Source organism: Agrilus planipennis, unplaced genomic scaffold (assembly GCF_000699045.2).
Source record: "Agrilus planipennis isolate EAB-ADULT unplaced genomic scaffold, Apla_2.0 scaffold197, whole genome shotgun sequence".
NCBI classification, from domain to species: domain Eukaryota; kingdom Metazoa; phylum Arthropoda; class Insecta; order Coleoptera; family Buprestidae; genus Agrilus; species Agrilus planipennis.
Genome location: NW_020438945.1, coordinates 295,558 through 322,216, shown reverse-complemented (window position 1 = coordinate 322,216; position 26,659 = coordinate 295,558). Strand labels below are relative to the sequence as shown.

Genomic DNA, 26,659 nt, shown 5'->3' with positions numbered 1-26,659 from the left:
TTAATGGTTTAAACAACTTTATTACATTTTAAAGTACAATAATTTATATGTGACTAACATTCCAAAGGAACAGCAACGTAATAATATATTCCAAATATTATATCTTTCCGATCCATATGCTAAATTCTAAAGCTTTGTGGTAGTGGAAAATTAAAAGTCCTTAAAGAGATTTTCTAAGTATGAATCTGGGTCGGGAATATCACCAAGTAAACCTACGGTTAAGGTTGAGTATTAGCTTAATATCATTTTACACTTACTTATCAACAAGAAGTTCACAACAGACTAGCTATTTCCATGAATAAAATGTAAGTGTAATGATAAAGTAATAATTAACGGATCATACCACAATATTCTTTAAGTAAATGTAATAAACATTAATTACCTGCAACATCACAGAACTCTGGAAAAGAAGTGCAAGGCAACAATTCATCAGTGTATGTGCTAAGTAAGCGTTCGGAATCTTTTAAAAGTGCTTCGTCGTTGAAACGAATATAATCGGCTAATTTGCTTGGCCACTGGTCATCGGGGCAGCTTAAGCTCTGGAAAAGTAAACCATTAAATTTTAATTAAGAATAAAATAACACCGGATTATCTTTATGTTTAAAAAATAATAACCTTAAAGAAATTGTTATATATTCCATCAACGAGTCCAAACAGCACCAAATACGGCTTATAAACTGAGTACTCCTTTACGGTCTTGTCGAACAGAGTCTTGCATGCACTTGAAGGTGAACAGTGTCGCGTCTGTGCTAATACTAACAGTCTACGCAAATGCAGAAGCTTCACTGCTGCCCATTTTTCCCTGCTGTGCAAGCAGATAGACATCGTAATCCAGAAGAGAGGCCCATCTGCTTCGTACGAGGTTTCGATCCACTTTTCCTTATTATCTGTCTCTAAATATGACATAAGGCTCTGCTCTTCCTTTTTAGCGCTTCTTGTTCTGTAGCAATATGACAACATTGTACACAATTTACTTCTCAAATGCAAAACAAATGAGTACAAATTGTCTATTAAAAAAAGAAAATTAAAATGCTTACGTGTTTATAACATACAAAGCCATATGCACTACATAGGGCACAAGATGCATGTTGCTTTGTGGTCCTCCGCCCCCCGTGTCTTCGTGGAAAGGTTTCTCAAACGCGAAACGTAGCAGGAGCAACTTGAGATCATGTATAGTAGATACATGACCTATATCGCGATGGTTAGTGCTTTCTTGCAAATAAGTGTTGTGACGGGCTAAGCAACTGGCAAACGCTGATTCCGGTACTTGAGGACCCCATAATGGTAGTAAACCGTTGCATTTCGTGTTAGCATTCTGAAGAGCCGCAGATTCCCATTCGTCACGAGCTCGCGCCAGTCTGAAAGTATTTTTTTTATGTATCGTTATGGTAAAAAGATGTAGTTATTTTCGGCTTTAATTAAAATGCTGTTAAGTTTTTAAAAACTAATCAACGATGAGAATAAAAACAGTAATGACGCTATTATAACATCTATAAAATATTCTGCAGTTACCTAACGGCACTCATATGACAATCGACATGAACTATGTTGAAATGAGTAACGGTGTTGTAGCCCATTGTTTTTCTTGGTTTTGCTTCGAACTCGTCCACGTTGCACCTCTTTGTAAACGTATAAATTCCCAATACCTTGGCAGGTTGATACTTGTATCCCTCGCGACAAATACAGCACACCAGGCCAGTCTCTTCTCCTAGTTCTTCGATCTGCTGTAGAATCGAGGACTTCGCTGTAACCTTTGAAAAAATCATAAAAATTAACAAAACCGCATTATTTTATTTTTGTTACTGTTACTTACCTGCCCCTTGTCGTTTGTGCGCATTCCAAGCTGCCCAAGCTGCTTTTCTCTCATGGCCATTGCAAGTCTCTTTTTCTCTGATCTAGTGAACTCTCGAGCTTCTTCAATGCGGGTAGCAACCGAAGGATTAGTTCTAAGTGCTTCTAAGAGATTTTCAGCTAAGGAACCGACGTGTTCGTCTGAGGACACTTGCTCCAATCGATGTATTATCGGTATTGTATCCGCTGCAGCAATTGCTAACTGTTGTTTAAAGGAAAAGATCGTTTAATTTTTAAATACTTTTTCTCCAATTATATAATAAGAATGTCCTAAAAAAGATTCTCAGTATTTAAATAGAAAAGCCTTACCTGTGTTTTTTCATGTCCACTGGCCAACCCAGTCAAAAATCTGAGTATATACTTTAGGGCTGGCTTCGAAATAAACTCCTTAAGTTCGTCACTGTCAGTACGCAGCAGGGTCGGTTTCACGCAGGGCGCGTTTGTGGTGATATATTGTAAAGCGTCGTCAACTACACCGATAGAATTGATGAAATCGCGCAACGTATTTCCAATTGCATTTCTCTCGATACCGTCTGTGAGCATACAAAATATTTCGAATTTGTGCTGGTCGTCGGCACTGTGGTCCGCGTCAAACCGATAAAAGTTGAAAACAGGTTCAAAATGAGCAACGAGGGCTCGCATTTTTTCTTCATTGCCGTATACAAGAGCAGCAAGGACTCTTGTCAAGTGCAAGAGAACTGGTTGGTTGTTACGGACACTAGGGTGACAAGTGAAAGACAAAAGAGAACGAACATGTTCGGGGCCTCCAAGGGTACGCGCAAACTCATCAAATGACTCTTTCGATTTACTAGTAGCCTTCGAAAATATTGTTTCCATTATCTAAATTTAATTAAGTACATTTTTATTATTTATTTAATTTATCAACAGAAATGAACAATTCTTCTTAAAACTTTTATAATTATCTTTAACTTACCTCTAAAAGTTGCTCAGTTAAAGCAGTTTGGTTGCTATCAGATTCGCTCTCCAGACAAAGTTGCAGAGTACGTAGAAACACAGCTGCAGCTCGTAGTTCAGGATCGATGAGAACTTCTTGTACCTTCTGAACTTTTACAGACAGCCTAAACAATTTCAAAAGAACTTGTAACAATGGTCTTGCGCGCCACACATTTTGAATGGCGTTTAAACGTTTAACCATCACCTGAAACATTTTTTAATAAATAAACGTGATTATAAAAAGGAAGAGTAAATAGGCATTTATTTTAATAAAAACGATACCTTCAGGCCTCCGCAATCTGCTAGAACGTTTGCCATTTTATAAACTTCTTCGTTATCAACAGCATTTTGTGATTTATTGTTCAACGTTTCTACAAACTCTTCAGTAGCATCTCCTAACAAACCTCTCATTCGATATACAACTCTCATCGACTCCGCCTCGCCTCCTTCTGCCAACCAAACCTGAATATATTAAGAAAATTAAAATAAAAATGTAGAGATGAAAAGAAAAAATATGTTAAAAATAATTTAAACAACCGCAAAAACATTATACCTTCTTATAAACGTCTTTAACTGGTAAATCCAGGCTCATAATCTTGTTGTTTACCAGCAATTCCATTCCATTATCGTCTTCTAAAAGGGCGACCAATTCGCAATCCTGACAAATTTTATTTTTAACGTCTCTCATAAGCGGCCCCAGACCAGGCTCAAGACTGGAGTATGGATTACCCAGCATCCGCCCTTGCAAGAAGTCCTCCTGCTGAGGATCCTTTTCCAACGTCAAAAAGAACTCCCCTACGTCGTTCTCTTCGGGATAAATAATAGAACAAAGACGCTCAAATATAAAGACAGGCGTCAAGACGTCTTGAACCTTGCAATTCTCCACCGTCTCGATACAAATAGCCATGAAAGCTTCCGTTTCTTCTTCAGTGCCTGTAAATAAACACTTAATCGTTTAGAAAATCTAGCATTCAAATTATCGACATATATTTTCTACCTGTAGTCATTTCTTCCAAAAGTTCTAGAAGTTTTTCCTGTGTATCATCAATAAGTCTGGTCCTTTGCACAACTAATCTTCTCAGGGACAAATACCCATTTAATACAGCACCTACTAAACGTCCTTTGTACTGTCTACGGATGCAAGGATCGTCAAGGAACGAGGCCAAAAGTTCAGTCAATTGATTAAGAGAGTAGCCTTGGGCTAAGTCTGAAGTTAAAGTTGTTTCTTCCAAACGGTGCAATTGTTCGATTTCTTTGGTAATAAAATGAGCAAGTACCTCCAAAAGGCCAACCATGGTTAAGAATTGTTTCCAGGGCTCCTCCTGGATTAAATTCTGATACAAGTTTAGGAATTCAGCAGAACTCTCTCCTGCAGTGCCGAGTTGGTCGAGGAAATAGGTCAGCAATAGGAGAATCTAATAACAACAAAACTCAATATAATATACATAAAATGCTGAAATGATACGTTTAATTCCAATTGTAAATTAATAATGTATTAAAGAAGGACACAATGAAGACTTCAAATATCAATCTTACTTATAGTGGCCTACAAGGACAAAGTTCTTTTTTGTTTTACCAAAAACTCACCTCCCTCTTTCTTTCTGAAGAAGTACACATGTTCTCTATAATATTACAAGTGACCTGGCGTGCTAAACGAGAACTCGGATTAAAGAGTACAACTTTCAACCAGGATGAATAATCTAATCCAAGAGGTTCTATCGAAAACGTCTTTTCTACTTTCCTTTTCCATCTACGTCCGTATTTTTCTGCCAAATAATACATTCGAACCTAAAAACAACACAAATAAATAAACATAAATTTAATTACTAACAATATGGAAAAAAATACCTCTTCGCGACTACTAGGAAGTCCTCGGGGTCCTTCGTCGGTTTTTACAGGCGTACGAGCCTTCCAACTAGAAAAACTATGCACGGGATCTTTTTTCAGCCACTTGTACACGTCCACGTTTATTCCAGACGTTGTTCGAATGGTCAAAGTCTTATTTAATTTTTCCTGATTCACAGAAAAGAATAAATAATTTGGATTATTTTTAAATAATTTTATTACCTTCGTTTTCTTATTTCCACCGTCGTTAGTCCTCATTAAGCTTTGCAAAATCTTCAAGCAGGGTAGTATGACTGATTCCATCACAAGAGGATTGCGAGAGTCCTCGCAAGCCCTTATGAAGAGTCTCATTAAACAGCGTAACTTCAATTCCCAACAGTTGTCTTCTTTCTGCACCATTGCAGCCAAAAGCTCGATCTCATGACGGACTCCTGTGCCTAAATCTGAGCTACTGGTGTGTCCTTTAAGGCTCAAAGTAATCCGTTCCGTTAACAAATTGCAAAGTTCTTCCGTTGCTTCGGCATTGTCTCTCGTCAAAATGCACAATAACTGTCTTACCTCTTCCTGCATCTAAAAGACGAAAATATTTTAAATAAGAAAAAACAAAAAAACTTTCAACCCTACTAATTACTATCTATTAGTCGCTCACGCTTTAACATAAAAATAACAGGAGATAAGAAGGAAAATAAGAAACAGATAAATTTTTATGATTAAAAAATACGAAAATAAAGAATATTAACAATACTAGTTTTTCCCCCCTATCAGTCACTGTGAGCTCGAAACTGTTAGCACCATTGTTTCGAGTGATCGAAATTCACTTTTGTGAACAAATTGTTTAATCACTATCTTTGTTTTAAAAATTGTTTGAAAAATTAAATTTAAAGGAATTGTTTGTAAATAGGTATGCAACACATCGTACACTTCGCATAAGAAATTGCTGATACTACGTAATATTACTTTGCCCTGTGCTGACAGCACCCATAATTTCTTTTATATATATAATAGTAGAAGCAAAAACAAACCCAAAAACTTACTTGTACATTTCCTTTCCTTAAATTGTTCTGAACCAATTCATGTATGAGTCCTTTTGAGCATAAGACTTGTTTAGTATTGGAATTCGCAGCCAGAGCTCTTAAAAGTGTAAGACAGTGTTCTGTGGCTGCAGCGGAACATCCGTAGCATCGACTACTTGTGCTACTTATACTGGACATTCCTTGCGATTCAGTCTGTAAAAAAATATATAAACCATGATTTTCAGAAACAGTATAATTAAATTAATTATCCGTTTACGTTACCTGTGAACTTAAAAGAGGAGCTTGTGACTTCGGTGAGTCCATCTCCATATGTCTACGATCGTAAGCGACGAGTTCTTTACGAGACACCAACACCCTCTGGATGATTTTGCTTAGTTCTTCGAAGGATGTTTTACATTCATTACAATATTGTTGAGCCAGCATTTGGATTGTTTTGTTAACCTTAAACAGAAAACAAATATGAAGCCAAAATTAATAATGTAATGTCAATGTATAAGGAAAAAATTACCTTAACCTGGGTCCCCCCGGACTGTACAGAGCTTACATTGTTGGCATTATTTGAGCCTGTCTGTTGCTCCTCCTGTTTATCACTTCTATGGTCCGTTATTTTTAATACTAGAGACTAATAAAACAATAAAACATATTTATTATTATAATAATCAATAAAATAAATTCAGTTTTTGAAAAATAAAATGTATAACCAAAGAAAGAATAATGCCTCACCTCTAATGCCGGTTTATTGGCCATTAACTGTTTGTAAACCCTGTCGGCCTTTTCCAAAAGGTTGTTTATACTTGAAATCATCTTCTTCCTGTCCTCATCTGTCTCGATAGGTTCCACGGCACAACAAGGCTTCGCAACCAACGTAAAGTCAAATTTAGCGTATTTACAAAAACCACAGGCGTGACACAAGAACGGATCTTTTTCGTCGTAATTAATAAAGGAGGAGAGTGTAATTAAATTGCCCTTTGTTAAAAAAAATTTGTAAAATATATGAAAAAATGGTGAAGGCGCCGGACATCCATGTTTCATTGAGCGTACTTTAAAATTTTGCAATTTTGTATTAGGAGAGCATAAGTATTATCGGGTATTTAGTGTTATTATTACTGTTTTGCGAAAGGTGCGTTCATTTTGATGAGGTGCATCAACTAAATACATTTTTATACTGATCGATGTATAAGAAAATTAATAAACCATAGTGAGGGTACAAAAGTAGGGGTTATAATTAATTTGTATAATAACTTTAAAGGATTTCATCAATTTTGTTTAAATAAAATACCTAAAATAAATATATTTCAGATTTGTTGAATTATCGAAGCCTGCTTAAATGACATTAAGTCATTTTTAGGTTATAATGTTGTTTGTTTATAAAATTTTAGCTATAATTTTAACAGAAATTACTCATTTAAACTAATTACGAGTTGCACCAGTTAAATAAATTAACTTGAGGTTATTTGCAGCAGTGAAAAATTGAGATTATTGAATTTTTAAAAGGAAAAAAAGGAATTAATGGTTTAAACAACTTTATTACATTTTAAAGTACAATAATTTATATGTGACTAACATTCCAAAGGAACAGCAACGTAATAATATATTCCAAATATTATATCTTTCCGATCCATATGCTAAATTCTAAAGCTTTGTGGTAGTGGAAAATTAAAAGTCCTTAAAGAGATTTTCTAAGTATGAATCTGGGTCGGGAATATCACCAAGTAAACCTACGGTTAAGGTTGAGTATTAGCTTAATATCATTTTACACTTACTTATCAACAAGAAGTTCACAACAGACTAGCTATTTCCATGAATAAAATGTAAGTGTAATGATAAAGTAATAATTAACGGATCATACCACAATATTCTTTAAGTAAATGTAATAAACATTAATTACCTGCAACATCACAGAACTCTGGAAAAGAAGTGCAAGGCAACAATTCATCAGTGTATGTGCTAAGTAAGCGTTCGGAATCTTTTAAAAGTGCTTCGTCGTTGAAACGAATATAATCGGCTAATTTGCTTGGCCACTGGTCGTCGGGGCAGCTTTAATGCAATTGAAAATACTAGGCAATATAATGTTAAAATTAATAATAAGACAATAATATGCTAATAATTTTAAATAGTAAGCAATAATACGTTAAAAATTAAAAATTCTACGAAATANCACCTCTAATGCCGGTTTATTGGCCATTAACTGTTTGTAAACCCTGTCGGCCTTTTCCAAAAGGTTGTTTATACTTGAAATCATCTTCTTCCTGTCCTCATCTGTCTCGATAGGTTCCACGGCACAACAAGGCTTCGCAACCAACGTAAAGTCAAATTTAGCGTATTTACAAAAACCACAGGCGTGACACAAGAACGGATCTTTTTCGTCGTAATTAATGGCTCTAATAACATATGTTATTAAAAAATTATTAGACTTTAGGAAAATTATTATTACACTCACATTGTTTATGAACAGCATTTGATTTATTTTTGATAATGCTAATAATTTTAAAATATTATTTTACCTGCACTTATGACACTGAAACACATTCTCGCCACAATTGGCACAAACTCCAGGGTTCGCAGGGACGGCTGCACTACATCTGGGACACTGTAACGTTTCACTACTTGCTTGGATATTCTCATAGAAATCCGCGTATTCGATCATTAAATTGCAAGCAACTATCGGTAAGGGGAATTCAATTTTCACTTCTGTTTGACCACTTTGCAGCACCACTTTCTTTGCTTTATGCCACAAAGCTACAATAAAAAACTGCATGTAATAATATGAAGACCTATATATAATTTCTTGTCTTCGGAATTCACACAGAAATCATTTACTTAATGTACGAAAACCTTTTATCATCTCTATACTTTTTTAACCTAGCTGAAGGAAATTGTAGACTTAAAAATTGAGCAAAACGGTATTTTTTACACTCTCTTATGAAGCCTTAAAAAATAATTACCTGGTTTATTTTTAAGTTCAACCACAGCCTGCACGCTTCGATTATTGTAATAAATATTAATTGTCCTAACCATTTTGGTCCGTTTGAGGTCTCCAATACGCAAGGTGATCTTGCTAATTGTATGACTATTGAGTAACTTGACAATTTGCGTTGTAGTGGTAAATTTCGAATCGACCTAAACGAAAAAAGCATTTGCATTATCAGTAAAATAAAGAAGTCTGATTTTTGTTTGGGTACGCTACCTTAAGTGAGCTCAGTTTTATACTAGCAAAAGGCACCTCCGGATTATTGCAGACTAAGCAAGGTTCCGATTCGAGGTAATAACCGTCTAGTTCAACGAACTGACTCATCTGCATATAAAGGCTAGCATTCGGATGGTGAGCTAGGAGTTCATTTTGAGTCCTTAGAACATCCACAGCCTTCTCTACGTAATCTGATATCTGTACAAACAAACATAAGCTTGTCTTTTTTATCCCACTGAACATTTATACATCAAAAATTCACAATGCATGTCTCTATATAGATATTATGAGTAATATAATTGAACTTCAAAATATTATGAAATATACTTTTTGTCTTCACACATGTAAGTTCAAGTAAAATTAAAGGTGCATATACTTATTACTTTTGTTTATTTAAAGGTAAACTGTTTTATAGTAAAAACTCACCAGTCCTGAAGATTCTGACTTCTGCAAGAAGCACAGCGAGAAATAACCAAGCAAATCAACAAACTGAGAAGCTTTACGGCCATAGGCTGGTAGCAAAGGCCATAAATGCCACAATAACTTCAACAATTGTTCCTGTTCAGTAGTTTTCGAATTTCTAACAATAAATAACAAAAAAGTTTTATTAGATCAAATAAGAAAGAATCTCAAATAAAAACAGACATAATAAAAGTCTGTTGATTAACAAAAATTCCTATGTATTCTACTTATAATTTTTCAACAATTAAATTTTACTTATTTCAGTTTCCAATTACAGTAATGTAAATTATAACACTTATATTATATTTAGAAAACATAATTTTACAACAAAAGAAAAACAAACTTTAAATGCATGATGACTTTAGCAATTAGGTTCTATTTTTTTATAATATAAAAATATCTGCACTTACTTATATATGGCGAGAACGAGAGCGTGAGCCTGCCAACGCATGTTCGTAGCATTTGTTTCCAAGAGGAACGCCCTAATGAAACGAGCAAAAACTTCAGGAGGTACTTGTTTGTTAATGTGGTCGACGAGAACGCCACAATTTGCCTCTTCGAAGGCTGCTTCGGCCGTGCTATCGTCGGACTTTTCGCGTTCTTTCCTGGACGTTCCACCCGCACTAGCATTGCCCGTTTTTACATTTGCATCCGTCTTCTTTGACGAGGAAGATGCAGTAGAAGTTGACGAGACTCCCGACGATCCGTTCGTTACAATAGCACACTGAAGCAAGTGCAAGATTGTCGGTGCTACTCCTAAAACAAAACCATACATTAATTTATTCAAACCATAATCGTTAACCAAGTACACCTGTAAAAACAATATTAATATGTATCTCCAACATAATTAACAATGATAGTATTTACCTTCATCCAAAAGACAGCTAACTTGGAAGAGAAAAGGTAAAATGTCGTCGTTATGTATGCAAAACTTCTGCCAATTTCCGGTCCGATTGATTGCTACTTCGAGACAAGCCTTTAGATGTTCAATAAGGTCAACAAGAGTATCATAGGTCATAGATAGAGCATGCTGAGTTTCATTCGAATGATCATAACCGCCTTTTATGCAACATAACTTCACCGCCTGAAGAACAAGAAAATAATTAAAAAACTACTCCATTAATCAAGTCGCATTTTTTTAACTGACCTTAATGTGAGTACTGAGAGCGTGTACGTCCCTCAGTTGCCTATATTTGTCTTTGTTTCCGCAAATAAATAATAACAATTTCCGCACTTGGCGACGTACGAACGGCTCTTGTGATGTCATCATGTATTCGCATAAATGTGTGTACCACGCGTTATCAAACACGCTTATTATCGGTTCTGATATTTCTGAATGTTTGTGCACTTGATAGGGCAACCGAAGAGCCATTTCCGTTAAGAGTTGAGGGTACGTTTGAAACACATCTGTAGAATGTCCTAAACAAACATTAAATAGTACCAAACAATAGTAATCATAAATCAAGTTATTAAAAAACTCACCTTTCACGAACTGTTTAAGGAAAAACGGTGTCATATCGGGAGGCGCATGAGTCAAATGCTCTTTAAGCAAATTTCCACCAATTTGGGGAGGCTCATCGTCATTGGAGACACTACGCCAATATTCTAATAAAGCCTGTAACAGTTTCAGACAATAGTTGACGATATCCGCTTTATAGAGGACAGTGGCTGTTGTTTGGGATACAAACACCGAATTGTCCCCAGGAATAGGCTTCGCAGGGGTTCCAGTACTCGTGGTAGATGTCGTCTTACAACGTGACATCAAAACACCTACAGTAAAAGTAAAAACGTTCAACTCATTTAGAACCAATTAAATACAATATGTATGAAAAAGGACCACTTTTCGAGTTTGATGCAATTTCGGAAGTCATATTCTATATTTTTTACATGAACAACTAATTACAAGTCACATTAGCATTTTACTGTTGATATTACTTACTTAACAATCTCATGAGAACCATTTGAACTTCGCGTCTCTTAGTCCTCTCACTGATGTTTTCCAAGTCGGGTTTGTTTATTTGCAGTTCATTAACAATGGCATTCAAAAGGGCGTTCAAACAAGTTTTATCGCGTTCCATATGACTGTCTAATTCAGTCGTAAGTTGAAGTATTACTTGTAGGAAGGGAATAACACGAACGCCACCCACATTTCGCAATTTAGGCAAATATTCCACCAAACGTTCCAATAATTGCAGACGAAGCATGTGAAGGCGACTGCAGCTCTCTGGATCAGGTTCGGGTTCGGGTTCGGGTTCGGGTTCCTGCTCGACTTCCTGTGGTATGGCGTCTGCTTCTGGATTCTGTGCAACAAAAACAAATTCGAAATAAAACCACTATATGTAGAACTAATTTTAAAGTAATAGAACTTTACCTGACAATTCGCATTAGTTAACGAACTAGTATCAGAACGCGATATTAAATTAGTTGCTTCCTGGATGTTGTCGCCGTAGGCAGAACTGCGTCCCGACGCATTGTGCTCTCCTGTAATACTTTCAACGCCGCTTCCTCCGCTCTCTGATCCTGCGCTGCCACCCTACAAATATACGAAAACAAAACGCGCAATTTCAGTACAACTTCAAACAATAAATTATCAAAAAATAAGAGGAATCAATAACAGCAGATTAGTAAGAGTATAATAAACAGAGATATTGGTTAATTGATTTCAATAGACAAAGAGAGAATGCAATCGGTCAGTAAGGACTTGGACGCAAAAATAAAAAGGCCACGTGTTCACCGATAGTTCTTTAATAACAGAAAAAAATAAGTTATGAATTATTCAGTCAGCATATCTAATATTATAATTAATTAATAATAAAATATCACATGCCATTTAGTGTTTAAAAATGTTTGTATCTGATTAAGTATCATTTAAATATTAAAATAATTAATCTTCTAAAATAGAGCACACCTTCTTTACTGCAAATAAAAAATGTCCAAGCTTATACACATATCGAAGAAAATGCTCTCTGGTTGGTTAATTATATTAAGTTTTAAATGAAAATTACATAATAATTTTCCCGCCCTTGGTTAAAAAACTAAAAAATAGTCTTAAATCTTCACAGAGAAGTTTAATAGCATGCTTCTGCTAAAATGCTAGGGGGTTTTTAATCTTTTTATCTAAGTCACTGGGTAATGTTTGTTTTTCAAAGAAAACATCCAAGTATTTTGATCAAAGTGATAAATATTAAGTACAATATAATATTCTACAAGAGACATACTTGTTCGGCTGGGGAGGTGCGCAGGGTAGAGCCGTCCGTGGCGGCGGTGCTGCCCTCATCATCGGACCCGGCTGCCGAGGCCGTTGTGTCGCTGTAATGGCCGGTCTCCTGAGCGTGACCACCGCCGCCAGATACCTACGCGTACAACAGTTTTCAAGTATTTCGCTTCGTTTTTTTTCGTTTTATTATTTTTTGTTTTTCTCAGAGAAAACACGACTCTCTCGGCACAGAGAGAAAAGAAGAAAAATGCGAAAATGACGCGTTAAAATGACGGCGATCTACGTACGAGAAAACTGAATAAGACACAAGATATCGACTAAGGTTGGTGATTACGAATGGTTTACGAATGCAAGGATGTATAGTATGAAGTGGAAAATACAAAAACTTGCAAGAACAAGGAAACAGTTGATTTTCTTTGTTCTAATCCATGTTTCCAATTTCATTAATGTCCTTTTTTATACCTCTACTAAGCACCATGAATAAAATAATCATAACGATCATAATATTAATTTTCTCAAGCAGACAAAAGCGGAACATGCAAATAAAGGATAATTTTAAAAAAATATACATACATCCATTCAGAAATTGAGAAAGCATTACAAAATCGCATTCGTTTGTGTTTAAATGAGAATAACGAAAATTAATGATAAACTATTATAGCTTTACATAGGGTTAAAGGTAAAATGAGAAGTCCTAAACACTATGTAGAAATCAGTTACAAATTTGTATTATCAATATATATATATGTTCTCTTTAAAAATGGTCTGTTGGCCGAAACAACTGCAGTATATAGTGTACTTAAAATCAGCTGTTAATGAGAACCTAACTAAGTTCAAATAAAAGAATGAAGTGAATGAAATCGTAGATCTATAAATCAATTTGTCAACAAAAAAAAGACTATTACCTGTAAGGTTCTTAGTTCCTGTTGAGCTTGCTGTATCTCTCCTCCAAGTTCATGTTCTTGAAGACTAAGCGCAATAGCCAATTCCACCATGGTCTCGTCATCTGCATCTGGGGGGATGTCCAAAAGGGGAGGAAAACCTGCTCCTCCACCCAAAAGTGCCTCCAAAGGGTTTATATTGTGGTTATCCTGATGTTCAGGAGCACCTGTGCCCTGTTGCAACAGTCCTATTGATTCTACAGAGTCCACATCGTAACGTAACGCTCTTGGTTGGCCCTCGTCTTCTTGGCTGGACTGAGTCGAAGCTCTTGGCGGTTTGTCCTCTTCCATCTCGATACTTGTTTCTATTATAGATTCAAAAATATTTTACTATGCTGAGACCAATCATTACAAAGCCACACTTACTTGCCGGAGGTGTTGTGCAATGAGGCGGGCTCGGTATAAATACTCTTCGACGTCGTGTCTTGGGTTTAAGCACTCTACTGAGCGCCTGTTTTGCGCTGAACGCGATCACAGAGTCCTCGCAAAGCAAGAGTTGAAGGTAAACGGCCACAACGATGTTCCCGTAGGTGACATTACCGTGTGCTTCGCTACTATGAAAAGCATGTACAATTTCAACTATTGCATGAACCGTTTGTTCCACGTGCTTTAATCCAGGAGACACGAGGGGGGCCAAGGAGACATTCTCAACTCGTTGCGAATGTAAAATCCACAGCACGTCCATTAATTGAAGTAAAAGGTGTTTGTTCTTCGACGTTTTAGTAGGAGTCGATTTGATGTCTGAAAATATAAAATATACAAAAAAATACTGAATGATCCATTTCTATTAAACTAATCTTTATTTATTAATAAAAGTATTTTGACCACAATTAGAATTCTTTAAAGTACGTCAAAATTTCTTATAAAATGAATATACTTTCTTGTATTTAAATGTTACATGGACTGAAATTGAATCATAAAGTTCCTCTTTTATAAAAGACTTACCTAATGGGTCTTCTAAAACAACATCATGAATAAACGCCTGGGAATCGCAAAATTTGACGAGATTCTGAGGCCTAGAAACTGCAATGCCTCTTGCAATCATCACTAAACGGTAATAACTTTCTGGATCAATATCCCCATAATTTTTAGGATCTGTTTCCGTCATATGAGTTAAACTTGTTAGCACATGTTGCAATAAAGCGTGATCCTGTAATAACAACAAAATGGCACATTTTTTATGTGTCAAACATCTTTTTATTATTATCTTACCTTATAATTATGGTAAGCTTGTTTAGTGGAGTGCAGAGTCGAAAGTAGGGCTTTAGAATGAATTTGAAGCGAAGGCGATGACGGTAATGTTAGAAGGGTAGTAGTGACTTTAATTGACAATGGTTTGTGAAGTGACATCTTTCCATCAGAGGAACAAAGAGTAAAGCTGTTGTCTAAAACTTCCAAGATGCCAACGACAAGTCTACAAGAATTAAAAAAATATTGTTACAAATAAGTCAGCTAACACAAAAGAGACCATTCTACCTTTCTAAATTCGTCAACGGTAGTGGAGTCTTTAGCTGTTCAGCTTCATTATTCGAAGAAACAGCCACTGACTGAGAAGTTGTCGCGTTGTTCGCTACTGTGTCTTCATTTTCTTCGGGCCAACCAAACGCCTCTTTTGTTTTACCATAACTATTCAATAAGGACAGATAATAAAATATGAGACTAATAACGAAAAAGGAAAAACATACACTTTGATACTGTCCACCATGGTAACAGTTTCAGGGTCTTGTGAGGGACCGAACATCATGGTGAGTTTTTTGTCGGCCTGCAGGCTTTCTTCTCTTGAAAAGGGCACGTCATACCACCTGCTACGAGTGCAACTAACCGTTATAATACGGCCAAATACCTCTATAAAAGACGGCGACCTTTGGGGATCTTGGCTACCAACCGCCACCCTAACACCTTCAATCCAAAAAGAATCAATAGAACATTAAACTACTTAGTTTTACTTATTTTAAATATACCTGTCATCACCATGTTATTGTCCGGATTGGTAATTTCGACGGTAAAACCGATAGGTTTCGTGCACACAACATAAAGACCCGTTGCGTTTAATCGATGTTTCAGTTGGGTGACATTATAAACCTGAAGAAGATCATTGCCTCCGACCTCAACATCGTTCATGGGTTGACAATGTTCGAAAAAGTCTACTGGAAAGCTGACGCAACCTGAAGACTTGCCAGTTTTCACAATCTTCTTTTTACGTGGTTTGGCCGTAGTTAAAGATAAAGCCGGTTGTATATTCGAAGACATCCAAAAGTCTACCAAAAATGTTAAACAAAGGTAGGGCTTATATTTTCATACAAAAGAAATTTTCTTTAGTTTACCTGTTTGTTCCATATTGGCCATATATATTTTTAAGCTTCCATCTTCGCATAGTAGAATCAATGTTGTTCTTTGTTCATTGCCAGAAACATGACGAATGGCAACCATATCCATTATTTTTGACTTAGAAGGTACCACTTTGATCTCCTGAATAGCCACTGTATCCGGTTTTAGCATTATAATGACCGGATTGTTACCTATAATAAATTTACTAAACCTTACCCATTAAATAAATAATAAAACTAACTTATTTTCTCTGGAATCGCCTTTTCATATTTTCCTCATAAAATTTATTTATTACTTACTGCTTTGCATAACAGAACAAATAAGTCCTGGGTGATTTGGGATTTCCGTCCACTGACACAAAGGTTGCGGTGTTGGATTTTTACTGCCATTGCTTTTTGAACTCGACGAAGTCTGAGATGATAAGGTGATGGGGAAAACAACAGAGAGACAATTACTCTTTGGTTTAATGGGGGAAATAAAGCTCTTCCCTTGTGCGTAGCTGTAAAAAAGCAGGCCTAAAGTGTGAGAATAATAGATACTAACGCCTCCGCCTGCAACTTGACCATTCACGTCCTAGAAAAAATACAAAGTTTGTTTTATTAAAAAGATAAGCTTTATTATAGCGTAAAAAATAAAAAAAAGGAATGCACTAACCGTAACGTCCAGATGAAACACCTCCAAAGTATTGGTCACATAAAAAGTACCATGCTTGGCTGAACTTTCTTCGTTCAAAAATTCGGTATAAATGTGTCCAGGGGACGACATTATCAATATATTGTAAACATCTTCGTCGCAAATAAATGTACAGTCGCGTACCTTGCCACTCGGTACCAAAAAGTAATACTGTGGACTTAAGGCGTCTTTGGACAAGTCATAGATCTTCACAAAATCAGCCGTGACAAGTGCTAGCTTCGTCTGCGATCCCGGCAACCAGATGGCCTTTATAATAAAATTTCCTGTTTCAAGCTGTGGATGAAGCACTAGGTGATCTGATACCGAACCCGTGGATGTAAACGTCAGCACGTGACAGTCTTTCAATCCACACACTGCCAAATAATCCTCGTTACACTGGTTACTGGATAAAGAGAGGACTGTAAATGGAATCGGAGCCGAAGCTAGACGGGTCAAAGTTAGCTTCCTGGTAGACGAATCGGCTTGTTTTAGCAAAGCAGATAATTGCAGGACCGTAATTTTTCCTTTTTCATGAGACACAGCCAAATGCTGCCGACGACCGTGTATAGATGACATACAACACATCGCAACGCGTCTTATAATGTGCGCGGACAATAATTGACGTATTGTTTGACCCTGTTCGCCCGAATAACTCATGCGAACGTTCTCGAACGCGCCCTCCTGGGACCCTAAAGTCGGCACCATCAGTTGATCAGTGTGCACGTACTTCTTTTCAGCCGAGTGAAGCTGCTGAACGGCTTTAAGCGCACGAGCGTGACAACCGACAGCGGATGTACGCGCGCACGTCTTTTCTACCACTGGAACCAAAGACTCCGCCAGTTCTAACAATACACCAGGTATGGAACTACTTCCTAAGTAATTATATAACCAATCCTTCGCACCTTCAAGCTGCTTCGCCACATTACCATTTTTCCGGCGGTCTTTATGTAAAACGGTACTTTTTTCTGTGGTGGTTGTGGGTGCAGGAGACGACGCCCTACGTCGCAATGAACTAGACAAAAGTTGTTCAGGGGCGTAACCCATTGTGTTAGTTGTGGTACCGCTGGTTCCTACCGTCTCGTTTGATTGAGGGCTTCTTTTCACCAACGCCTGGCATGAGCCGTCTTCTTTAGCGCCGCAGTCGCAAAAAAAGTTACCATATTTGGCGTAACTAAGGTCATGACCTTTGTGACACACGCGGGCGCAAACCGAACACACACCGACGCCATCAAGCATACGACACGTGTGACAATGGTACCAATGTTGGTTCATGAACTCTTTTTGTGTTATTGTAAATGTACACAGTTTATTACAGAGCGAATCTTCATCCGAATCATCGCCGCTGTCTTCATCCTCGTTGGTTTCGTCAGGCCACTCGGAATCTACGTCCAATGGCATCTCGCTCTCCCATGGTGGACTTAATGGCCGAATCGTGGGACCTAATGACAAAGATCACGTAAACTTTATTCCTAAATATATTTATAGACATTTTACCTTGAGCCTGATTGGTCAGTCCTCCAACAACATCGCCCACGTAATCCATCAGGCAGCACGCCGCGTCCAACATGATTGTACTTCTATTATTGTTCGTACCGCAGTCTTCAGTTGACGTTGAAGATGTTCCTCCAGTTCCGGCCAACTTTTCGACTACGTCTTTTCGTGCGAAAAACTGCCGACAAATTTCCAGCCATTCCGCAGTGGCAGGGAATAAATGTACATGACCTTTGCCTGATCCTGCATCCGCTAACATGGTCATTACAACCATTAGATCGGTAAAACCGACGCCTTCGAGCGCCGGGGACAAAATATGTGAACCAAGAGGCAAAAGTGCCTTTAATATTGTTAAAGCTACATCTTCAGACATACTATTCCCTTGTTTCACGATAAATGACGTAAGGGCTTGTAACAATTGGCTGTTTTCTTGAACCAGAGATTTTTGGTCGTCACTGGGAGTAGGAGAAACATTCGATTCGGTGCTCGGCGGGGCCGCTGTTGACACCCACTGGGCGCCACTTCCTACATTAGAAGAAGCCGTTGCATCTGGTTTGTTTGTTGTCGCATTTGAGGCGGAGGCAGTCGGTTTTGTTGAGTCTGATTTGACGGGAACGAGTGTCGGAGTGTGAGCTATAGATGAAGATGTGCTTGATTCCATATTGTTTGGACCCAAAATGACGTGGCGTAGCCAGACCTTTCAAAAATAAAATTAGATTAATTCATCTCTTTTGAAGTAACAATATGAATGATCAATAAACGTTTAATAAAATTATTAACAATACATTCATGGAAAAAACAACGCCTTGTTTCTTTTTAGCTCGTCTCTGTTAAATTTAATTTATTATTTAGTACTAGTTTTTCAGTCAATGTAAATTCGAAACTGTTAGCACCATTGCTTCGAGTAGTCGAAATTCACTTTTGTGAAAAATTTGTTTAATCACTTTCACTGTGTTAAAAATTGTTTGAAAAACTAAATTTAAAGGAATTGTTTGTAAATAGGTATGCAACACATCGTACACTTCAGCATAAGAAATTGCTGATAATAACTACGTAATACTACTTTACTCTGTGCCGACAGCACTCATTTCTTTTATATATAATATTCTATCATAAATTAACATTTAAATTTCAACGACTATTAAAACAAACAAAATTTAACTTCACCACCTACTTATGAGACAAAAATCAAAAAGTAATAGAAGCAAAAAAAAAAATACCTGCAATTTATCGCTGTCAACATCCGCCAACTTGCACATACTACTGCAAAGATAGTTTAAACTGGGATCAGTTGAGCTCTTCTCCGCGGCTTGGAACAATCTATTAAAGAAGTTCAGCACTTTGGTGCTGTATTGCTGCGAGATTTGGGGACTACTGACCGACATTAATACCTTTACCAAATCTCTGTCGCCGGTAAAGAACGTCTCCAATGCCTGTCGTCCCGAAGACTTTTCTAACAATTTCTCATAGAACTTCAGACAACTGTGCAGCACCTTCTCGTCAACGACCGTATTACAATTAGAAATATTACTATAACCCACGTCCTGGTTTTGTTGTGAAAGCTGCTGCTGAGTACATCTGGTAATAAGTTTGTATGAATGCTCTAGAAAGTGAAGATATACACGTTTCTGATGTTCGTCTGTTTCTGTGTCTCCAATCATCTTGTCCAAAGTTTTAGAAACAGTCTCGTGAAGGAATTCGGTGCGGACATCAAGGGTGACAAGCACCAGAAGTTCGATGGCTTTATTTTTGGTGTCAGTGTTATCAATTTTAGGAGCGTGCTGACAAATAAACTTCACCAAGCACTGAAGGAGACGTTTAAGAGAACAGTTTACGTTGAAAGGATAGCTCATTGATAGGGTGGACGTGTGGATTTCTACTATTTTCAGTATATAACTTTCTGATGGGATCACATCGTTTAAGTAGGGAGTCTATTAAAACAAATACACAAAAAACGATATAAATTTTCCATATTATAAATTTTTTCATTTGATTCTTGACGATTTTTATTTCTTACCCAGGTGCACTCTTCAAGCGTCGAAACGCTCCATTGTTGCAGTACGGTGGTGGCAGCGGATGGTAAAAGTGAACTCAATTCAGTGGCGAGGGCACAAGTTAAAGTATTTTGACTGGAGGCAATTGCAAGGACTTCTTGTAGACTTTCAAAGTCCTGCAACGTGTACTTTCCAGCTGGCTCGCTCTGTTGAACCATACTGTGCAGTAGTGCCCATCTGTACATTAATAAAATTAAAATAACCAAAACAAATTTAAATCCTGATTTTTACCTGGTGCAATGTAAGATAGCCCGTGTTAATCTTAGCACGTGGGGTAATAATTCTTGAACATATGTTGCTCCGGAAATGGTAACACCAGAAGCGTCCGCAAGGTTCGTTTCCGCTTCGTCTATCAGCGATATCTGTACTTTGGCTAGGACCGAGTCCAAAATGAACAAATGCCACAGAGGGGGCAAACTTTCCTTAGAAACGGTTCCTAAACAAACCACCAATATAAAATAAAACGGATAAATAGGCACAGTAAAACAAAAAATAGTTAATTACCTTTTTTTACGTCCGGTGTTAGAGCTATAATGCAACTTTTGGCTGTGGTGACATCGTATTTCAGAGTATTAACCGCTTCCGATACAGCCTTTAGTAACTTCTCAGCGACAACTGTGTACATCCCTTGTTTGACCAGAGCGTCTTTCAACCACCTATTAAAGTTCTTATGTCCAGCTCGTGGTCCCCAGACCAACGAATGAAGTAATTGAGGTCCGGCAACTAGCGTCTCCCCAGTGGACAGCCGTTCCATATTAGCAGTAGAAGGTGGCAACAACTGCAATAGCCTAGAAAAAGAAACAAAATGTACCAACATTTTCTAAAAAAAAAAAAGAAAAACTAAGAATTTTTTGTTATTTAACTCACCGCCAACAGATGGAAAAACAATATTGTGTAGCACATAATCCTAAAAAGGTCATCTTAGCCGCCCCTGTCCCCGATGTAATGTGCGTTACATTCAGAATTTCGATGAGAGCGTCTAAAAGAAGAGGATACCGCAATTTGTCGGGGGTTCCTAAGACAAAGTTGCACGCAAGACCATCGAGTTTTGGTGCGTCTTGATTACTAATTTCCACATTTGTCAGCATGTAAAAACAGGGCTTCATCGAAAACTCATCACTTCCGGCCAACTTTCGGTAATTATCCTCTATTTCCTTCCATGGTGTGAACATACGCGACATGTTATTTTCTTTATCCTTATCAGTATTTAAATTAGTCGAATAAAATAAATTCCATTGGATCTATATAAAAAAAGTATTTAAAAAAATGAAAAAGAAAAAAGACAAGTATATGTGTAATAGTTCTTGTCCTCAAAAATCTTTAACATACATAGGAGTTATGATACAATTCTACTTATGTACAGGTGGCTACGACCAACTTTAAGGTTTTGCTTAGCAACTTTTTTCTAGTTTAATAAATGCAAATACAAATTTTGTATTCAAATTACATTGCACCTGAATCTGAGTGAATCTCCAATCAATTGTGTTTTATTTATTCCATAGGAAACATTCTCATGTATTTTGTTAAGTACTTAATTAATGATTGCTTAGCTTTGTCTTTAAAAAAGTTAAGTGTATGTAGTTTTGGAAAATTTACAAACAAATAAAATAATACATTTTTCTGACCTGTTCTAGAAGAATTGCTGGAGCGTCATATAGATGTTTCATTATGTAATCAAAAAGAAGTAACAGTCGTGATAAGTGAAGCAGCTGAAAGTCACGTAGAGGACCACCAGCCACCTCCGAGCATCGTAAGACGCCGCCAGCCATCAGCAAAACCACAGATTTTTTCTGCATCAAATTTAATGAGTGAAATAAATACAGCAGTACTTGAGCATGTTCAACATTGATATCTGCAAAAAAGAAATAACATTTCAAACAAGAACATAAAAATGACGTTTTTATTTTACATTAGCAATGTATTAACAGATATAAACAAAAACTCACCTTCGTTATCTGTATCCAGCATTGGAGGTGGATTTATCACATTTTCAATAAGAGTATTAACAACTCTATGCCATATACTAATCACGCTTGCTTCTTTCTCGTTCTGGGGTCTCAATAACAAAACCTGAAATAATTAGAATTAGAAACATGTGCTATAACAAATTTAAGTAATTAACAAAAACTGATAAATAATTACAATAATATCGCGTTTAGCGCATGACTGTGGTTATTTATGAATTTCAATTGTTTTTTTACCTGAGCTAGCACAGCTAAAGATCGCGAATAAACCTGAAGGGGCCACGAATGGGGCACGTCGGTGTTCCAGGGTGATATGCCCAAGTGAGTCAGTAAACTNATATTACTTTTTAATACACATGATTTTTATAAGTTGCACTACTAGTGCATATTTATAACAGAAGGTAAAACTAAAAATACTTAATTATTTAAAATGTCATACCTGAGGGAGAGTGTCCTGTGACCGTATCTCCTTTCATAGTGTTGGTTAACACAGATAACAGCTAAAGATCGCGAATAAACCTGAAGGGGCCACGAATGGGGCACGTCGGTGTTCCAGGGTGATATGCCCAAGTGAGTCAGTAAACTGGTCTGGAGATGTTGAAGACCAGGATGCGTTATCAGATTATGAGTAAAACGCGTCAAAGCACCGGAAAATTCACAATACAATTGTCCCAAGGCTGCGCCAAAATATACCGATATTGTTCCTAAAAAAAAAGTAAACAAATATTAAATCTTTTACAAAAAAATACTATTAATTTCATGTTTATTTTTTTTTTTCAGATTCATATTATGCTAAATGTGCTATATTTACTCACCGACTTCGGTCCTAGCGGTTTCCCTATCTAAGTCCCTAATGATCGCAGCCAAAATAACCATCTGCTGTTCTGATAAACCCCCTTTGACGTAGCGTGTTACATAAGCGCTCTTCGAACACAAGAAATGTCGATTAAGAAAGACAAATATCTGAGTCGAAAGTGATATGTAGCCATGAGCTTCGCCCTTCTCAGGCACGATCGAATGGCTCCGTTCACCGGCATGTTGACCAGAACTACCAGCCTGTTTGTTGTCTTGATTATCAGACGTGGCTGTCTGCTTTACAGGCTCTGACGGCTCCGGCGGGGCTATGGTTGCTTCAAACCACTGACCCAATATAGGCTCACTATCGTCATCTAATTTGGAAAATTTATCCTTATTTTATTTATCCAAAGAAAAAACCCTAATCTTTACCTAATTGTATAATAAACTAAAATTAATTTAAACTTAAAAAAAAAAACAATAATTAGTATTATATTCTAGCTCACACTATGCTTAAGTGACTAGAAATTAATTAATAAAAAACCATTGCAGATAAAATTTCTTAATCACCTTCTGTGGAACTTTCGTCAGAACACATAATCATGTCTTCGTAATAAGTAGTTGAATCACTTTGACTGTAGGTGTCTCCTTCAGGTGGATGAATTCGTTTCAGTGTACAAGCTTTCCTGTAACTAACTGTTGCAAGATAAAAAAGCAACTGATTCAAGGGTGCCGCGCCTAAAAGTCTAGCCACCCTTTGCAGTGCTGTGAACTGGCCCATAATGGCTAAGGGAGCAGGTTCGACCTGTAATGTAAATGTTAAAAAAGAAATTTTAAAAATATAATAGTCAACTGTACAAATGTAACGACAAGAAATAAAAATAAAAAACAACCTTTTAAACTACTTTAAAAATTATATCAAAATAAACGACAAAACAATTAGGAATTGCAGATTTTAATGTTACATTTAAGTAATTTACCTGTAATGTGTTACCTCCTCCACCACAAACTTCCAAATACAAGTCCTCAAATAGTTCAGACAGCAAGGATATCGCCTTGCTGGCAAGGGCCACCGACAGAACTCCAAAAGATTGTTGAAACTTGATCAAACTTGACCGAGAAGATCCAGCTTCACGTGTTTTACTAGGACTACGCCCTTTTTCGTCGCGTTCTTTAGCATGTGACCCCTTCTCACTTGCAATATTCATGCTATTATTCAGATGGGATTGAAGGCCCGATATTAATACCCATGCCCCAGCTAATAGATGATTTTGATAAACCTAAAAAGGTAAGAATCGTAATATTCGTATATTATTTCAATAAAGGTGCTATACATTTCCGCAAATTTACTTACATGTCCTCCAGCTCGCGTGGAATTCTTAATGGTATTACCGACGAAGGTGAATATGTTGAGAGATTCTTCAACGAGGGCAACAGCGTTCGCATCAAGATCTTCATCTTTGACGGCTTGTGCTTGAGCAGATGTACATTTGGGCGACACTGCAGGTCCTAACGATAACATGGCGTTTGCTGCAGCTTGCGCGACTGCACATTGCAACACTGCCATACTCAAGCTGCATAGTTTGTCCAATTTACTCGGCGTCAAAGGCTCCAGGACAGGTAGATTGATTGCCGAGGACGCCAGGGATATATCAGCCATTGTCGAAGGTAGACTTAAAAAAACATTTAAATGCATCAAACACATGAAAGATACGTTAACTCTATTATTTATACAAAAAAAAATCTCATTACCTGCTCCGAATGATAGAAGCCTCAGAATGTGTGGTTGGTAAACTGAATGGTTTTCCAGCCAAAGCCTCTTCTACTTTTGTACGGGCACGTTTAATTGCTGGCAAACTGAGACACAGATCAGCCAAAGTATCACCTGCTCTAAGAGCTTGCAAACTTTCTGTATTTGCCACCAAGAATAACTTCTATAATATATATAATTAACATAATTAAATATAAAAAAATCTGTAAAATTCTTTTTGTAAAAGGCAAATGACATACATTTATTTCTGTTGTTGGATCACTAGTTGAGACTGGTTCATTGACATTAGGTTGACTTGAGCTAGCCTCTGAGGTGACAGTATGACCATCTCTTAGAGGCATAGTGAGTTGCTCAAATATACTGACAGATAGATCGGTTCTACTTTTAGAACTGTCCTGTTTATTAGAAGTTTCCTTGTCCGTCCCTAAAACAAATAAAATTTAAAAAAAAAATGATAAAAATTATCACAACCATGACCATGACATGAACACAATGCTGCAGATTTTATTTTTTCATGCTATGGTGCAAAATAAAAAGACAAGCAGTGATAACTCACTGTAAAATTTATACCAATAATGCTTTCATACCCTTAAAACCTATATCAATAAAGACAATATATTACTTTTTAATACACATGATTTTTATAAGTTGCACTACTAGTGCATATTTATAACAGAAGGTAAAACTAAAAATACTTAATTATTTAAAATGTCATACCTGAGGGAGAGTGTCCTGTGACCGTATCTCCTTTCATAGTGTTGGTTAACACAGATAATTCATCAGAAGATAAAAATTCAGTTCCTAAGCACAATGCCTTTATTGCCTTCAAGAATTGCTCTGCCTGTAAACTGCTAGGATTGCCTTCACGACTCACTCCTTGCAAAGTACTAAGCAAATATTTAAGCAGAACACGACAAGCAGCATTTACTACTTCCAGTTGACTGACAGTTACTAAAACAAAACAAGCAAGAATGAAATTATAATTACGTCTATCGTCTTTTAAAGAAAATAATTCAATGACAACAGCAGAGTGAATTTGGTATCATTAGAAGTTAATGGAAAGAAACATCGTAAATTTCTAATAAACGAAGAAAGACTTACGCCGGCGTGCATTGCTGGTTATTAAAGATACGGCTAACACCACAAAGGAATTATAGAATGATTTATTACTGTCTTTGTAACGTAGAATCTCACTTTCGCTAAAAAATAAAATATCACAATGAAAAATATCGCGGAATGTCAAAAATATGGAAAAAAAATAGTGCGCAATTTTACACAATAACGATTTGACACAAACGCATTCACGCCTTACTCACTTTTTTATAATTGCAGAACATAATTCAATCACATCTGCTTTATTTCCTTTTCCAAATTCTGAAGATAAAAATGTTTTTATAACAGCAGACCATTCTACTCCACCACTGCTAGCGGCCATGACGCCATTTGTAAATTTTTAGAGTTATGACAAAAATGACAATCAATTTTTAAACCATTATTTTCCCGAAATTCTAAAAGCCATAAAACCTGAAAAAAAAATCATTTCAAATAAAAATAAACAAATAAATAAAAATATGCTGTAACATCAATGCATTATTCAGAGTAAAAAATATTTTTCAATTTATGCACACATTTGCTTTGAAATATATTTCTTTAATAATGATCTCAGATCTATGAACAAATTCATTAAATGCGCTTCTTATACGTATTCAATGTGTTCATACAGGGGTGCATGTTGGGTTGCGTGTATCCAATGCTTTACATTTAAAACTATTACAAAATAGCTTATTTTCATTTGCGAATAAATTTTACAAATCGTAAAATCAAGACTTTTCAAATTACAAATCTGTATTCTGGCTTGGTCAATTCAATAAACATTTTTACAATTAACGAAACAAAGTAATGATAATGTGGGTAAATACAATTTAAAAACACAGAAATAAAAATTAAAAATAAAAAAATAAAAATACTTTTATCCAATTTAACAAAATATAATTAGAACCAAGTACACCTTAACGTTAAAAATAGGAAATTAAAAATATTAACATATTCAAAGCATACATATAAAAAATATTCAAATAGGTAAGAATCGTAAT

General features: G+C 36.5%; 1 protein-coding gene and 1 long non-coding RNA gene across 2 annotated transcripts; both read right to left on the bottom strand.

Moving 5' to 3' along the window:
* LOC108738805 (protein purity of essence) lies at positions 1–26,023 on the bottom strand. The gene is made up of 57 exons (XM_025974667.1): positions 25,883–26,023; positions 25,668–25,765; positions 25,284–25,517; positions 24,806–24,990; positions 24,548–24,729; positions 24,150–24,468; positions 23,776–24,075; positions 23,366–23,600; positions 22,816–23,169; positions 22,520–22,704; positions 22,238–22,270; positions 21,983–22,106; positions 21,662–21,888; positions 20,904–21,277; positions 20,541–20,824; positions 20,268–20,472; positions 20,000–20,213; positions 19,203–19,913; positions 17,986–18,679; positions 16,474–17,930; positions 16,119–16,392; positions 15,816–16,010; positions 15,453–15,749; positions 15,177–15,390; positions 14,968–15,117; positions 14,704–14,905; positions 14,437–14,641; positions 13,858–14,232; positions 13,456–13,796; positions 12,552–12,686; positions 11,705–11,866; positions 11,273–11,633; positions 10,816–11,103; positions 10,481–10,752; positions 10,201–10,417; positions 9,744–10,089; positions 9,298–9,451; positions 8,872–9,069; positions 8,630–8,804; positions 8,189–8,423; positions 7,846–8,065; positions 6,193–6,306; positions 5,946–6,125; positions 5,685–5,876; positions 4,654–5,220; positions 4,393–4,593; positions 3,803–4,220; positions 3,359–3,738; positions 3,088–3,267; positions 2,786–3,010; positions 2,161–2,691; positions 1,814–2,053; positions 1,513–1,751; positions 1,038–1,358; positions 616–940; positions 383–539; positions 1–212 (listed from the first exon to the last, which is right to left on the bottom strand). Exons 1-57 carry the CDS (start codon positions 25,999–26,001, stop codon positions 151–153), a joined length of 15,882 nt encoding a protein of 5,293 aa, XP_025830452.1. The 5' UTR covers positions 26,002–26,023; the 3' UTR covers positions 1–150.
* LOC112904518 lies at positions 7,191–7,721 on the bottom strand. Its single transcript, XR_003231146.1, has 2 exons — positions 7,573–7,721; positions 7,191–7,402 (listed from the first exon to the last, which is right to left on the bottom strand). It is a non-coding gene; the product is annotated as an uncharacterized LOC112904518 (long non-coding RNA).
* Positions 26,024–26,659: the final 636 nt, after the last annotated feature.